Here is a 16,161-nt window from a genome sequence, read left to right as displayed (position 1 = left end):
TGGTGGCCGACATGTTAGCCCAGCAGTGTCTGTGGACCCTGAGGAGGTCTGAGCAGGCAGAACTACCATCTGTCCTCTACTATAGGTCAAGATCCTGTGAATAAATACAAGTATTCAAAGTTCAGGAAGTGAGGTTAAGGTAGAGAACGTTTGAATGATGTAATGTAAGACACTGTGTTTTATACATAACATCTGAGGCTGAACAGTTTATCCTTTTTTTATTAAGACCATCAAGTTTTGAATAAGCTTTGTCGTCATATTTGATGATGTCATTAGTCATTGAAAATGATGGAACAAAATCCTCCAACTAAATAATGATTCATGAAGTGTGATTCATCAATTAAATGGGTTAGACATTTTATGAATAAATCAACTCTTTTTTTACGAGTATATGAGTCAGTTTCATTCGATTGCTACCATGCCAATACAATGTGCGTTGAGCAGGAGAGGAAGCAGTATTTTGACGACAATGAACATTTGTTTTTTTTAGGTTAAAACTCAAAGAAATACGCATCTCGGTGGATAAAACGACATGTTTGTGTTCAATACATTTTGACTTTACACAGCTCTGGAGTCATTGGAAATGTTTTGATCACATAAGCCTGAAACAATCCTACACAGCCACCACTGGAAACGTATTCTTCAAATAGTATAGATTTTTATTTTGGTGTAGCCTAATTTCATCTGAAACTGTACAAAAGAAATCTGCGCAGCATTCAAAGTTTGATTTCCTCGAAGTTGTGATTATGTCTTCAAATCCTCCACTGAAAGTAACAGATGAATGTAATGGAGTATCAGCATCTTGTGTACCTGTGTGTGGTGAGGCGCTCTGCTGCTCCTAACTGGGCTTGGGTCTCTCTGCAGACTTCTGAATCTGTATGGAGGAACAAAGAGGAGACGACACACACACAGGTTACAGTCTGAGAGTGACAGATAAGGAAAGAAGATTTCCCACAGTCAGCTGACTCACTGACTTCACATGTGTATGTCATGTCCCCATGATTCAAAGAAAAAAGAGGGCTGATTGTGTGAAAAGAACGTCATTATTAACAAAGCAGACAGACTCTTCTGAAGTGAGTTCCTTCAGCATGAAGACAAAAAAGATGCAGGTTGCTGTGACAACCAGAGGAGGGCACCAGTGCTCTGCAGACACATCACACTGTTAGACCCAGAAACAACAAAGCAACATGAAGAGACTAACAAACAAAAGAACCACTACAGACCAAAAGCATGGAGACAATCATGAGGCGGACAACAAGCTGCGTTTAATGACAAGAAACTCAAGAGATGAGTAAATGTGAGCAGATGGAAATCTGAAAGGAGACCTTCCACTGAGCTGCAGATGGTTCAACTCAAATCAGACACTAAAAAGAAAAACTGGATTTGTGTGTAAAATGATAGAAAAGCTAAACAACAGGCAGAAATGTTACTGTACCTGTGATTGTTCTTTTAGGAAATCTGGTAGCTGAAATTCACCCTTAAAGACCTGGAAAAACAAAGGACCAGGTTTAGAGCTCCACAAATGTACTGAATGTGCTTCAAAGCATCGTCTGGATCACCACGGTTTACTGAAGAGCATTTCCTGTGTGTTCCAGAGTTAGGAGATTCCTCTCAGCCACACACACCTACTCCGGTCTCATTCCACGACTCATAACATCTACACAGGAAGTTGAATGAAAACAACGCATGAGGTCGTTCTGTCAGCCGGGGATAGAGAAGAATGTGGGGGGGGGGGGGAGACTGGGAGGAACTGCAGCGTGATGACGGATGGAAGCTGGATATCAAAGGACTCGCAGATAAAGACATGAGACAGGAGGAGACGGCAGCAGAGAGACAGCTCACTACATCCCATCGCTATCACGACATCTCCTCCAATCACGCATGTTATTTATTCAGCTGTTTGCAACGACCGGTTTTCCTTTCATTATTGGACATGGCTAAGTTGGAAACTCGATTCTGATTGGTCCGTTTGGTTTGGAAAAAGAGCAGACGGATGTTTTGATTAAGGGATCCTATGCAGTCATATCAATCCGCAGCAAGGAGTCCGGTGAATTTCAACTAAGTAGTGGCCACACAAATATGATCCTCTATCGAAAACACCACCTTTTTGAATATCTATTTCTATATTTGTGGAGAGCGGGGAACTTTGGATTCATGATGGATAGACTGTCCTGAAAAAGAGAAGAAGACAAAAAAAAGACAAAGTGCAAGAGACGCAAAGAGGTTAAAGACAACGAGCTGGAGGACAGAGAAAGCAGCAGAAGACAGACAGGAAGTGAACACTAACGGGAACACAGTACTCTGGCCGTGTTTAAAGACTGGTTGATGGAACAGAACATGTGAGTTACAGAAAACCTGGATCAGTGCTGCCGCCATTTTAAGTGATGTTGCTGTCAGCCGCCGTTCAGCCGTTGGTACCAGAAAACTCAGCCATCTTTAAGTTTAAATCAATATGTTGTATCACATGTAGCCATGTAGCCTTACATAATGTGCAGTGTGGTATTAAAGCATGATGTGCAGTACGTATATAAATATAGAAACTGGTTCGTTTTGCCTGCTTGTGTTGTGTTTAGTGTTGCGGTTTCTCGTTGCTTTTTGCAGTGTTTCTGTTGCTCTGACTTCCCCTCTCTGTCACCACTAACCTCAGCTGCACTCCAAACAACGGCAACATCAAAACAACCACAGGCAAACACAGGATCCAGGCAGTAAACAAGGGCAACGAATGACTGAACTATTAAAAGACGGAATTTTTATGTGCTTATTTTGATCTCATGGTTAAAAATGTGTTTGTCCTTTTGATGGTTTACATAGCAGCGCCGCTACACAGAACATATTATTGGATCAGATAATGATGCTAGATCTGAGCTGGACCTCCGTAGTGTGGGAGGACTGGATCAGAAGTCTTGTGCCCCCCCTCTACAGCTCAGAAGATTAAACTTTCCCAAAAACATATTCCTTAATCCCCCTGCGTGACTTCATGCATGCTTGCCTGCTTGCCTGGAGTGAACTCAGTGCCAGAAATCAACGTCATCTCAAATGATTTCCAACACCAGAGACAGGGAGGCGAGCGCATGTTACTGATTTTCTGCTGGGAGCCATTTTGCAGCTTTCCCTCCTCAGCGGGGAGGGTCCGGGCCAGACTGCTGAGAGGCCGTCCAACCCTTCTGCTCCCACAGAGAGGAGAGGGGGGGAGAGGAGAGGAGAGGAGAGGAGAGGAGAGGAGAGGAGAGGAGAGGAGAGGAGAGGAGAGGAGAGGAGGAGAGGAGCGGAGAGGAGAGGAAGAGGAGAGGAGAGGAGAGGAGAGGAGAGGAGAGGAGAGGAGAGGAGAGGAGGAGGAGAGGAGCGGAGAGGAGAGGAAGAGGAGAGGAGAGGAGGAGGAGAATGCCCTCTGGTTGGACAAAAACAATCTAAGTGGTGAGCTGTCTGCTGAAGATCAATGTGTCCTTCAGAGGACAGAGAGGTGAAGGGCGACCTCTGAGAAAGCCCAGACTCCATGGCTACATGTTGGATCTCTGCAGTAACATGAAGCCGGCCCCCTCCTGTCCAACAGAGCTCCCCCCCCCCCCCCCCCCTCCAGGGCTGTGACCCGTGAAGGATCCGCTTAAGAAAAGGAGGGATAGTCACAGCCTCTTCTATTGAGGCAGAGATGAAACACAGATCAGAGGGCCGCTGCCTGCCAATCATCTGTCTGACAGAGGTGCTGCCTTCCTGTCATTATCCCACGGTTCAATGAAAACACGCCGACCTCTTTTAAGCTCATATGAAGGTGTCTGTCAGTAGCACATTGCTGCTCATAAAAATGCTAAAAGTGACTTTCCACAATTATAGGTAGTCACCACGTTCCTGTGATGGAAACTTCTGAAGCAATGGAGACGAAACTCAAGAGAGACACGGGGAGAGCTGGAGCTTGATGGCAAACACTGACGGTTTATTATGGAGTTGGAAAACTGACAAAACATGTGCTGCTGCCATGAGGTGACACAGCGGATGCCAAACCAATTCTGAAGAACTCTACCCCAGACCCATGGATTTAGCTGGTTCTGAGAGAATAACCAACATGCTGCATAAGAAGATAAAACAGGCAAAGCACTATACCGCCTCTATCAGCTGACGCCAACAGGCAGGAATATGGAGACAAACACTGAGAGCAGCCCAAGGTCTCAGGCCTGTGCTCAGTGAGGTCAGTACAGACTGATACACTGGGTCAGAGGTGTGGGCCTAGGAAAATATTTCCTCAACAGTTTTAATAACTGAGATCGGAACTATGTCTCCAGTCTACACTGTACGGTTTAGAATGCAATGCTATCAAAATGTAGAAATCCACATTATTTCCTTTATCTGCTAATTGGGAAAGTTCATCATTGACTTTGGAAATGCTATTAAGGGGACCTTGCATTTTTTTGTTAGAGCACTCAAACACAGTCTTCATGAATATAAGCGTTTACATCTGTTGTCAATATCGTCTTTGATAGCCTTTAATGAGCAAGACAAATTACAACATTTTGAATCGGCTCAAAAGTTCATATTCTTTTGCGAACGATTAAATAAAAGTGATTTGGGTTTCAAGGGAAAACTAAAGTCTAGTTTTTCTTCTTCAGTTGCAAAAAACGTGCCAACTTTCTCCAATTATAATGTAAAACTGGTGGCTTGACTCTTCAGAAGAATAAACCCCATCTGTGGGTAAATATTCTCCAGGAGGAGGTTACAAGAATCTTGAATGTCACATGCAGCAACATTTCTTATAAGAGTATTGTTATAACAAAAATCTAATCTGACTGTGCTCACGGAGCCTCCTGAAGCCAAAGGTTTGACGGCTGTGAGAACTAACAGCAGCCATGCTTGTTTAAAAGTTCATTATGATAGTGGCTTTGGAAGGAGAAGGGACAGGCGGTCAGTGTTGCCAACTTGACGATTTGTAGCCAGATTTAGTGAATGTTTGAGCTTTGCATAGCTACAAGGTTTGGACCCTTTCAAAATGTACCATTCTCTTGCTAGCTTCACGAGATTACCAACACTAGCTACAACGAGTTTGATGATCCAATTCCGCAGATAACCCTAATACTATAAGTCGACCTTTCGTTAGGCGGTTTTTGTCAATTATATTCCTTTTTTAATTCAGTGTTCTATTAAAACGTATCAGAAAACCTTCTGTACCTTCCATCTCACTATAACAGCCTTAACGAATATTTAAACCACTGACTAGGGGTGCTCGAATACGGCTAAAAGTATAATCACAACTATTTTTGAATGATCTTGAGATGACCATTATTTATTTTAGGTACAAACTATTTGTAATCCACTTTTTATATAAAGAGAGCATGGCTTCCTCTTCCACGTTGTGCTACATTCCTGCTAATCAACACATATTTGCTTTAAAATAAGAGCTCCTTACCCACAGTGCATCTCCGAGAAGGGAACTCAAATTGGACCAAAGTGAGGTAGAGCCTCAGAGGAGCCCAGAGGCAGGGTTTAGCACGGTGGGGTCAGCCAAGGTGCATGCTGGTACAAGCAGCAGGTCAGCCCAGTGTGGAGCAGCCAAACTAAAGCCTGCAGTGCCTCTGCCTCAGCACTATGGCGGGGGCTCCCTGTGACTAAGCCCCAGTCCCGGGGGTTTGAATGTGGTAACAGCCCAGTGCATCTGAAAAGCTGCCAGTGTTGAGCCATGAGCTTCAGGGGAGACTGCAAGAGCTGCACGGCAGTCTGCTTCCACCCGAGGTTTCCAAGGATATTGTTACCTCAAACCAAATGCTTTTATCCGAACTACACACAGAAACGAATCTGTCCATGTGTGTGTGCTGTTTCTGGAGCCAGGGGCTGTAATAAGCTTTGATAATACAAAGTAATGTCGACCATGTTCAATCATGTGTTTGGAGATTGTTTTCGAGAGAGCAATAACTTGAGAGGACGCTTAATGATTTTCCTTCCCTAATCTCCTTGTGGTCGATCTTTGCCAGGGGGCCTAATACACTCAATAGACACATAATTAATCTGTTACAAGTCCTAGAATTGACCTTAAAATCAGGTCCAATTATCAAAAACTGTTGAGTACTGATAGTCAGAGTGGTGCCGTGATGACAATTTATTTAGGCTGACTCGCAAGTTGCAAGGCAAGAGATCCCTAGACAAAAAGCAATGGGATTTCTCCATTGGATTTCAGTATATTGCAAACATCTTTGTGGCCAACAAACAATTATGATACTTTTACGTTTTGGTCAGCAGGATCATTTCCATTGCATAAATGCAATCGCCAGGAGTAAAAAGCTAACGCTAGGCTACAAACAAACTACATCTCGGTAGAATCAACATCGCTAAGCTAAAGGCGTGATGATGTTTAGTAGTTTAGCAACCGCCATTTCTATGACACATAGAAGTTTTGGGCCTTGCCTAGTGGGGTATTTACGGATGTATTTTATTTCTGAGAACTAAACACGACAATATCTTTGCTTGATTTAACCAGAGACCTTATTTCAGGGTCTAACCACAATCGCAAAAAAACATTGACTTTGAGACGAGGGAACCGGAGGAGGTAAATGCTAAGTCATTGAAGAATTTTAGGAGTCGTTTGAGCACCACTCTATAACATTGTTAACCTAATCTTAATATGGTCTTAATCATATGGTTTTAATAGGGAACGTTTGTGTATGGCTGCTTGCTTTTAGACAATGATTAACATTTGAGAGAAATAAACAAATGGAAAGGAATCTTAATAATTCAGAAGAGTGCGTTGGCTAAATTACGGTTAAGACAACTTCATCGTGCCCCGTCAGAATGACTGTAAGCTCAGAGAAGCCTCTTATCGGAAAGCTTATATGTAAATAAAGTTTTCTATAAGACAAGCCTTAAAGTATAAGCTATCAAAGTATATTTGCTCTTGGTATAAAAAAAACCTCTTCAAGCTATCTTAATATGAGTTGAAGGAATTAGAGGCATGGATCATTGGACATTTCATGTGCAGTCCTCATTAAGAAATATTTTCGTCACTTTCTTTCCCATGCTCGTATAGTCGATGGTTTTATGAATATGAGTCTCTGTGGAGGTCTAAGAGCCAAAGAGCTTCACGACGGCTGAGAACTGACGCGGGCCCTGGATCAATACAACGTGATAAGCCTGCACATCAATAAGAGTTCTTGCAGCAATATGAAGGAGGAGGTTCTGCAGCAGAGCGGAGCACAACACGCTGAACGAGGAACTCTACATACATTCATTCTCATCTCTCTACTTACTCATTATTGTTACTGTGAGAAAGTGAGAACTTATCGATCCCAATATCCATTTCTCACCAGGGATCGGAACAACTGCAAAGCCACTTAAAAGCTATTGATTGCGGCTTCAAGAGATGGGCCCAAGGAGCCTCATTTACAGAAGCTGGAGCCACCTCTCCTGACCAGCAGTCAGAGGAGAGGCCTCCACAAAAAGAACACAACTCAGGTGTTGTCTTTTTAACAAAGTCATTAGTGGAGGGTCGGAGCAATTTGTTCTTTGATCATTTTCATTTTTGTGCAAATTCTGTGAATTGAGTTTTGAAACTGAGAACTGATCAACATCAAATGTATGACCTGAGCCCACTCCAAGAGCTGGGACTATATAACTGTAGAGAAATAAAAGATCCTTGACTACAGACGGATAAAACTAACATGAACAAAACACACCTTTTTCTGACAAGGTCAAGGTCTCCACCCCACCATGTCTAAGAGTGGTGCAGTGATGACGTGTCATTGTAGTGCGACAGGGAACTTAGCATCGCAAGGTGTCCCTTGACAAAAAGCAATGGGATATCCCCATTGGATATTACTATATTGCAGGATATAAACGTTATGGCCAACACACATCCATGATACTTAACACGTTTTGTTCAGCAGGATAATACTAATTAACACTAGGGATGCTCCGATCGATCGGCCGCCAATCGATATCGGCCGATACTCACTCTCTGCCGATCGATCGGGGCTCTCTAAAAATGCCGATCGCGAGAGCCGATCGAATGACGTAAAATGATGACGTAAAATACATGACACTTTTCTCTGTGCGCGGCAAAACAAGCTCGCCAAAATGGCTTCACCAGTCTGGCAGTATTTTAAGGTGTCCGAAAAAGACAATAAAATAGCGATATGCAACGTGTGTGTGAAGCAGAAATCCTGCAGCTCCACCCGCTGTGATGGACCGGTGAGCGGAGCAGAACACACATTAAGAGTTAGACCTAACACACTTAGCTATTTTATCTACCTCTGGAACAAGCTAAACTAGTTATACATATATTTATTCTTCACTGTCGGGTCGCTCATTACTGGATCAGTGAGCTGCATGAGATACTGACGGGCTGTCAGGAGAGAGAGAGAGGGAGAGAGGAAAAGAGAGCGCTTCCGCTCATTTCTCCCGTGTTATTATCCAAAGTTAATGTAAACTTGAATAATGTACTTCATTTGAATGTAATAATTATGTTGGTTGTTGTTTGTGGAAGCGCCAGTGAATGAGCCCCGTTAACTGAGTTTTAAACATCACTTTAAATGGAAGATCCCCATAGGCCCCGCCCACTCGATCGGATCGGCGATCGGTATCGGCCGATACTGATTCCGGCGATCGGCCCCAAAATTGGCGATCGGAGCATCCCTACTTAACACCACTTTGTGTTTATGGAAGGGTAAATGTAATTGGCAGAAATAAAAAGCTGATGGAGTGCTACAGTATAAAAGGAACTATCACAGTCATATGGCTGCACATGACCACTATTACACTAAAGGTGGACCGTCGGCATGATGGCGTTCATTTAGTCACCAATTAGCAACCGCCGTTTGTATAACATATAGAAGCTTCAGAGATTCACAAGTTTTGTAAGCTTGGGATAACCACAGATATTTCAAGCTTCTAACCACAAACACTTTCAATAAGTGGTAAGAAAGTATTTTCTGGTTATTAGGACTCTTTACTGCACCACTTTATAAATGATTACCTTTAAAACTTTATTTCTTAAATCTATACAAAACAGATGGAGTGTTTTGACCTCAGGGCTGATACTGCTTGGAGGGATTACTTTTAAGACTGGTTTTGACTCGCAGTAGAAAACAACTGAGCGTCATTGAGATAAGGCTGCTCTCAACAGGTCAAGCTTCATTAATCATCCAGATCTCTCCGTCTCCACAACACAAACATTTGGTTCAATGGCTGCTTCCAAACTATTTATTCAACAAGCAGTGAGAACCAGGCTGCATATTCTGTGGTGAAATCAGGGCTGAAGATGAGATGAGACAGAGGGTAAATGTTTGGATTGGGCTGGGTGAAAACCCAAGACAGCGAAGAGCATTTCCACATGTGGCTTCATCATACAGTGATTTAGTTCAGGGCTGCTTTCCAGATGTCTTCGGCAATACAGCAGAGAATATTAGGGAGGAGGTGCTAACATACTAATGGGAAAAATTCTCAGAAGTTGATGACTAAAACAACAATAAAAGCAGCCTTTGGACTCAAGAAGTTAAACGACTTTGTGTCCTTGTTTTGTGTAGTTCACTGAAACAGCAAACTACTGTTTTGTACCGTAAAATGAATATAATTGTTATTTTTCCATTGCTTTTCTTCTGTAATTCATCCCTTTGACAGCCCTGCCCCCCTTCTTCTTTTAATGCATTCTTCAGGCAGCCACCACGGCACACTTGACCTTTCACCTCTGTGTAGTGCCTGGCTGCCCACATGTGAAGATTGTTTTAGTTGTTAAGATGTTACTGAAGAGTAAGACAACAGACCCATCTTACTAACAGGGCTTTATTTGGTCAAATTGCATCAAAAGTTTTTGAAAAAGTGGGAAGTCTTTGACATGAATTCAATTGTGTAGCATTTTCTGTTTTAGATTTGTTACAAATCCGTATCTGATGTACAGGCATGAAAACAATAATACAGAGCCTGCAGCTGGGGTTGATGCAGGGAAATCACTCTAATAACGCGCAGATGTACACAGCATCAATCTAATCAGAGGAGCTTAAACACACACATGTTGTCGTCTAGACACGGAAGCCTATTGCGAGGACAGCGTTAACTATTTCAGAGAGCGGAGGAAGACATGGATATTTACTGCATCCAAAATATGTAAACAGGACCACAGGCACATTTGAAAAGGATTAGCATGCGCAACATGATGCTAACATGACTGGAAAAACATGAGGATTTGAAATCAGTCCAGCACTCTGAGATATGGCAGCCTTGATAGAAAATTGGTAACATAGAGTATGTAGGCTCACCTTTAAAGTAACAGACCAACATTTGGGAAATGTGCAACTTTGTACTTTTCTTAAAATGAGGCATTGTAATTTTAGGAGCATTTCAACACAATGGTACTATTACATCAACAACAGCTGTCTGCAATGTATCTGCAACCTCAACATTCATGGAGCCAGATGCAAAAAGCTCTGATCAGATACACAACTAGATCTGTACGGGACTGGACATGATCTGTTAAATGTGTTCAATTATTTTTTGAACCGTCTGGTAGTAAGATAACAAACCTGTGTTGAATGTTGAGTTTTGCCCTTATCAGTCTCCTCAGACGTGTCGGGGCAGATGTGGCTCAGGGGATAATGGGCATATACCGACCAGCGGTTTGATCCCCCAGCAACCCCGAATTGCTCCCGTAAAAATGCACAAATACAATATAAAACGCACCAAAAACCTATTAGGTATAGTTTTCCACTTATTTGAATTAAACCTTGATTTACAAAGTTACATTTAAAGATGTACCAGCTCTGCACGCTGTTTTTGAACCCCATCATCCTCTTTCTCGCCACACGTACGCATTTCTTCTTAGTGGTTTAGTTCTGAACTTATTTATATGTTTGTGACGCTGGGTTGACCTATATTTAGGCACATCCTTAATCACTGGTGTGCCTTTCTATAGTTTCTGCTACACCAGTCTACAGAGCCATCAATGAAAAGACTGGCTAAGAAGTAGCACAATTGTATCAAAGTGTGAAGGTTTTAAACAAGCAGTAGAGCAGATATGTTTTGACCTAGGAAACGGTCTATGCAAGTTTGCATGATGTGAACAATGCATGTTCTGTTATTGAATGGAAAATCTAGAAAAACAAATTGGTATGAAGACAAAGAAAAAGAAAAAAAACTGGTTTCAAAATACTTCAACTCCTGATATAAATTAGTTTTGGGATGCACCCACCACTATTACGGTTAGCAGAAGTTGACTATATGAATAAGATGTAAATACTACAACGTAGGTATATTGTTCAGAGGAAGTTATGATCACACTGGTGACTTTGAAAAAAAGGCAAACATGTATTAAAAAAGTATTAACAGTTTACGTCGTTTTAAGGTTGAATACATCTTATGAAGAGCATGGGAAGACGTATTTGCCACTCTGCCACCTAGTCAGATTTTCCCATCTGTTTGTGGTTGCACACATTTTCCCAACAACTACCCGAAGGAAAAAAAGAGGTTCCCTCTCCCCTCAAATGGTACACTCCAAATGTTTTCCCTTGGAGTCCCAACGGTCTTGACAACGTGACAAATTGCAAATTCAGTCTGCACTTCTGTCCTTGTTCCCCTTCTTGGTCCCTCTCAAATTAATGGAAAAGCAATGGAAATGCTTCGGAAAAGTAGAATAGCTGAAACTGGGTTAAAGACAAACCCTTGAAGAATTATCGGAATAGCTGTCAACTTTTCCACAAAGATAAAACCCACCACACAACACACAGAGAATCTTCTAGTAAAACATGTGGCCGGTGAGACATTTCCTGAGGGAATGGCAGGAAATGGTCTTAATTCTTTGCTGAAACATCACTGCTGCATGAAACGTGTCAGGATAAGAGAGGACTTTGTGACACGGAAACACACACACACACACACACCACTAAACACACACACACTGTACGGCTGAAGCACTGATGTGAAAACTGGCTTCAGTTACCGTGACCTACGCCATGACACTGATGCATTAGAGAGACTGTAACACTATCCTTAACAAGAGCACAGACCTAGTCTTTAATGCAACTGTCTGCATGAGTACCAGTAATAGCAGTCTGCCAGAGAGAAAAGCAAAGCTAACAACTGCCTATAGCATCTTCTTAATCTAGTCTTAGCTCAACACTAACATTGTTACAGTAAACATGTATCAAAGATGTGCTAATTAAGCATTTTACACTATTTGGCCAAACATTGTGTCACATTTAATATCAGACAAAAAAATCCAGTAATCAGGCATAACTACTGACCTTGCTAAATCAGTAACATAGCATAATTACTCATTAATACCATTGGGTGTTTAACACACATCATGTGAGCCATTCCTCATATTTAATACTGTTGTCGCACATTCCTCGTCATTTTAAATTCGGATAAACCGCACATATTTTGTTTAGTAAATTGTGATGTACTGTATATATATTTTATATTTTAATAGTTTTTTTAAATTGCTTCAAAGATTCTTCTAATCAATGTTTATGTATGCACCATATACGCCAAAGCTAATTCCAAGTATGTGGAAACCTATTTAGCAATAATCTTGATTCTGATTCAGTTTTAGTTTGCCTTTCTCACAGAAATGAGTGGTTCTAGTTCTTTGTATTATTTTCACATTTGGTTCTTACTCTGGACAATAATGTTAGCCAGACTGCAAGCGTTATCCATGTGGCTAACAATATAATATATCAACAAGTAGATCTATCTTCTTGTCCATAAGAAATGTTATTACTGTCTCTGTATTTATATCACTTGGAAACACTTGGAGGTGTTGAAAAGTTAACTGTTTTTGCTTTTAATTCCAGGTGTCTGGTCAAACCAGGAGTCTGGAAGCATTGGAGTTCAATCTGGTGTAATCGCATTTCTGACTCGGGTTCTATTTGAAATATATGTAAATATTAATCTTTATTTTTATGGTGTGGTCAATAGTAGAAACAAAGGCAAAGGAAAATACTCAGACACAAGGAAAGAGTTCCAGCCTTTGTCCTTAAAGCATCAATCAGCCAGAAAGGCTTGGCCAGCAGTCAAACAGGGGAGAGGTCAAACCTGAAAACAGTCCAGGAACTGACACGTTGCAGTCTTTATCATCACTATACTGTTAATAACACTGTGAACAATACACATTTTCTCTATTTCCCACATTTTCTCTATTTCCCTCATTTTCAAGAGAGATTTTCAAACTAATGAGAACTACTGACACTCTCATCCTACATCAGCTTATTTGTCGAGCGAGGGTATGAAGTCATCCTCTTCTCACTGGTTTTAATGCTTTATCGATGTTTCAAAATGAGTATAATGGGTACTTATTCATATTTGAACATCTTCAAAATGCCAAATTCAAAACACAGAGAGTTCTTTTTACAGCTAAACTGATTGTGTTAAACCTTAAAAATTGGGATTTCCAGTTTACACAAAATGTATGAAGAAATGGTGCATCTTAGTACCAGGAAGACCTTGAATCCACAACCTTTACAGATCTTGATGGATAATACTATAGAGAGCTGTGTCCTCTGGCTCAGACATTAGGTATGCAACCCAAAGAGAGGAGCTGCAGAGCATGTCACCTGATAGCTCAGCTTGAGGAAAAGGATTTAATAAAACATATTCTGCTCCAAAAATAGCAAAGGGTTTGACGTCTGGCAAAGACATCAGTGCCACAGCAAAGAAGACTGTGCAGGTACAATCTCCGAATCTGAGGCCTGCCTCCTATAAAACTCTTTGAGCAAACAGACCGTGTAAACTAAATCTAGGTTTTCGCGGAAAAAATCTACGTCACAGGGACAAAGCAACATCTTGATAGATGTCATGTCTCAAAGGGGTAACTGCCAAAGCAACCCAAGCTGTAAACTCTGATGGCATCACTAGGGCTGGCCACAGAAGATAGTAAACTACTGTTTTCACAGGATCAGCAGTACTTACAGTATACATGTATAATGGATGCAGGGACTAGGGTTTTTAATTGAGCAAATGTTCCTTAGGGATCTTACATAAAAACAAATGTTGTTAGTTGTTATGTTCCACTGCGATTGACACTCAAACACAACCAGTAATTGTCTTGTTCCTGGAAATACTTTGCAAGTGCATTTCTTTTGACCATTTTCCAGAGAACCACTGGTTTCCATCTGTTTTAGTGTGGCATCATAATGCACTTGTGGTGAGCACAGTACTTAGTACTGACTGAATGATGGGGTGTCACGTTTTCCAAATCCACGATTCTATTTGACTTTAGTTTTTAGGTTAAGCACTGACGGCTATGCCTTTCTTCATATAGATAAACAGATCATTGCTATTAGAATAATATCATAATTCGTTTATTTCATTTGCAGTGAATGGGCTAAAATTCAAATAGCGAAAGGCCTTTTTAAAGTTATAGTCAAGCATTTTGGTTAACATGCTTGTACTCTTTCTTGACTGAGAGTTTGATGAGAAGATGGATACCCTCATATCTGCCCACTTAATATAAAGCAACGACCAGCAGCATGTTATATAGGCTTACCTTAGAAACTAAAAGACAGTAGGACATGCTACCTGGGCCCCGAGCAAAGGAACAAATGATTGCTTATTAGCACATCTGAAGTTCACTTATTAATGAATCTTATAGTGTTAGTTTAATCCATAAGAAAAGTCAGACAAGTTGTGGTTTTATACTTCAAGAAGGGCCTTTGAACCAACTGCTAGCTGTAGCTTCATAATTACCATTCAAACATGAGGTATTGATCTTTTCATCCAAAGTCTTAGTTTGAAAGCAAATATACTAAAATGATTTCATTACAAAACTGCGAGCCCCTTATTGATTATTGTGTTAATAACTCAAAAAGTGATCATTTAGACTGACTGAGAATACAGTTCTGAAGATGGTTGTAACTAGGGATGTCCCGATCACCTTTTTTTGCTCCCGATCCGATTCCGATCATTTGATTTTGACAATCTGCCGATACCGATTTTTCCCGATCCGATCTTTATGCAATGCATTAAGAGAAAAAAACAAACAGATAACGGCTGGTCATCCAACGCGATGAATTCAGCTATCTTGGCTGTTATTTTTTTGGCCTTTTCACTGTTCTGGGGTAGTTTCTCTTTCCTTTTAAAAGTCTCTGAAAGTGTCGGTTGTTTCAGTGCCGTTACCCGAGTGGCCGCTGTGTACTCGTCGTGTTGTTGTTGGTGGTGTTTGTATTAGATTGGTCATGTTGAACGTAGCTCTGTTCTTTCCACCACGCGGAACCTCCGCCTTGCAAACATTGCATCTGGCTGTTACACTGCCTTCGCTTTCAATTTTATAATACTTCCAAACTCCTGACATTTTCTCTGTCCCGACTCCCGAGTCACCAGCTGAACGTAGCCTCTTGTTAGCTTACTGCTACTATTAGACACTGCGCCCACTCTGTTGCCAGATTTGAGAGAAATAAGCAACCAGGTCTATGAAAACAAGCCCAAAAGAAGCAACACATACATAATGTTGTGTAATTTTAAACCAAAACTAAGGCCTCAGGATGACTTCAAGACGTGAACATGGTCATTTTTGTTTTGTAACATTAAATAAAATAAAAATATTTTATATAAAAAAAAAATTAAAAAAAAAAAAATTCCCGATCCCCGATTTTTTTCTCCCGATTCCGATCTTTTGAAAATCACGTGATCGGCTCCGATCCCCGATCACGTGATCGGATCGGGACATCTCTAGTTGTAACACTGGTCACTCTGGCTCAGACTCACCCTTCTGGTGTTGTCCAGGACCTTGGGGTCCGGCCGGCCGTAGTTGGGAGGGTTGGCGTGGGGGTCGTAGCCCAGTCTGGACAGCATGGGGGCGATGACAGCCATGTCCCTCACCACGTCAGCTGGGATCTTCCCCACCCACTTGGACAAGGCCTCCATGTTGACGGGCTTGATGACCTGATCTGTGGACCTCTCCACCCTGGAAAGACAGAAAGATGTTCAGCTTGTATCTGAAAAAAAACATATCCTGTTGCCAAACATCCAAGGTTTAAACCTTAAGAGGGTTGATTTGGCAAGTAGTTTCATCCTTTCAAAAATATTTAATGTCTCATTGTCTCGCAATAGTTTCTAAATTCCTGGTAAAAAATGAATAATTTCGAAATGTGATCAATATTATATTATGGTCTAGTGCAGGGGTGTCAAACTCAATTTCATCGCGGGCCACATTAGCATTAGGGTTGCACTCAGAGCCGGTTGTAACTTTAAGACTATATA

At 41.4% G+C, this 16,161-nt stretch overlaps 1 protein-coding gene across 2 annotated transcripts in view; it reads right to left on the bottom strand.

Moving 5' to 3' along the window:
- tpst1 (tyrosylprotein sulfotransferase 1) overlaps positions 1 to 16,161 on the bottom strand; it is a 43,567-nt gene that overhangs the window by 1,119 nt on the left and 26,287 nt on the right. The window contains exons 3-5 of one of the 2 annotated variants that reach the window (XM_034113136.1): positions 15,667 to 15,865; positions 1,436 to 1,486; positions 811 to 874 (exon numbers count right to left, since the gene is read on the bottom strand). In XM_034113136.1, coding sequence (XP_033969027.1) covers positions 839 to 874; positions 1,436 to 1,486; positions 15,667 to 15,865 — 286 coding nt within the window. In that variant the 3' untranslated portion in view covers positions 811 to 838. The remainder of the gene's footprint in view (positions 1 to 810; positions 875 to 1,435; positions 1,487 to 15,666; positions 15,866 to 16,161) is intronic. The other variant, XM_034113137.1, reaches the window with a different exon arrangement.

This window comes from Trematomus bernacchii, unplaced genomic scaffold (assembly GCF_902827165.1).
Source record: "Trematomus bernacchii unplaced genomic scaffold, fTreBer1.1, whole genome shotgun sequence".
Classification (NCBI taxonomy): Eukaryota; Metazoa; Chordata; class Actinopteri; order Perciformes; family Nototheniidae; genus Trematomus; species Trematomus bernacchii.
The sequence above is the reverse complement of the archived record's forward strand: the minus strand, read 5'-3'. Positions and strand labels throughout refer to the sequence as shown.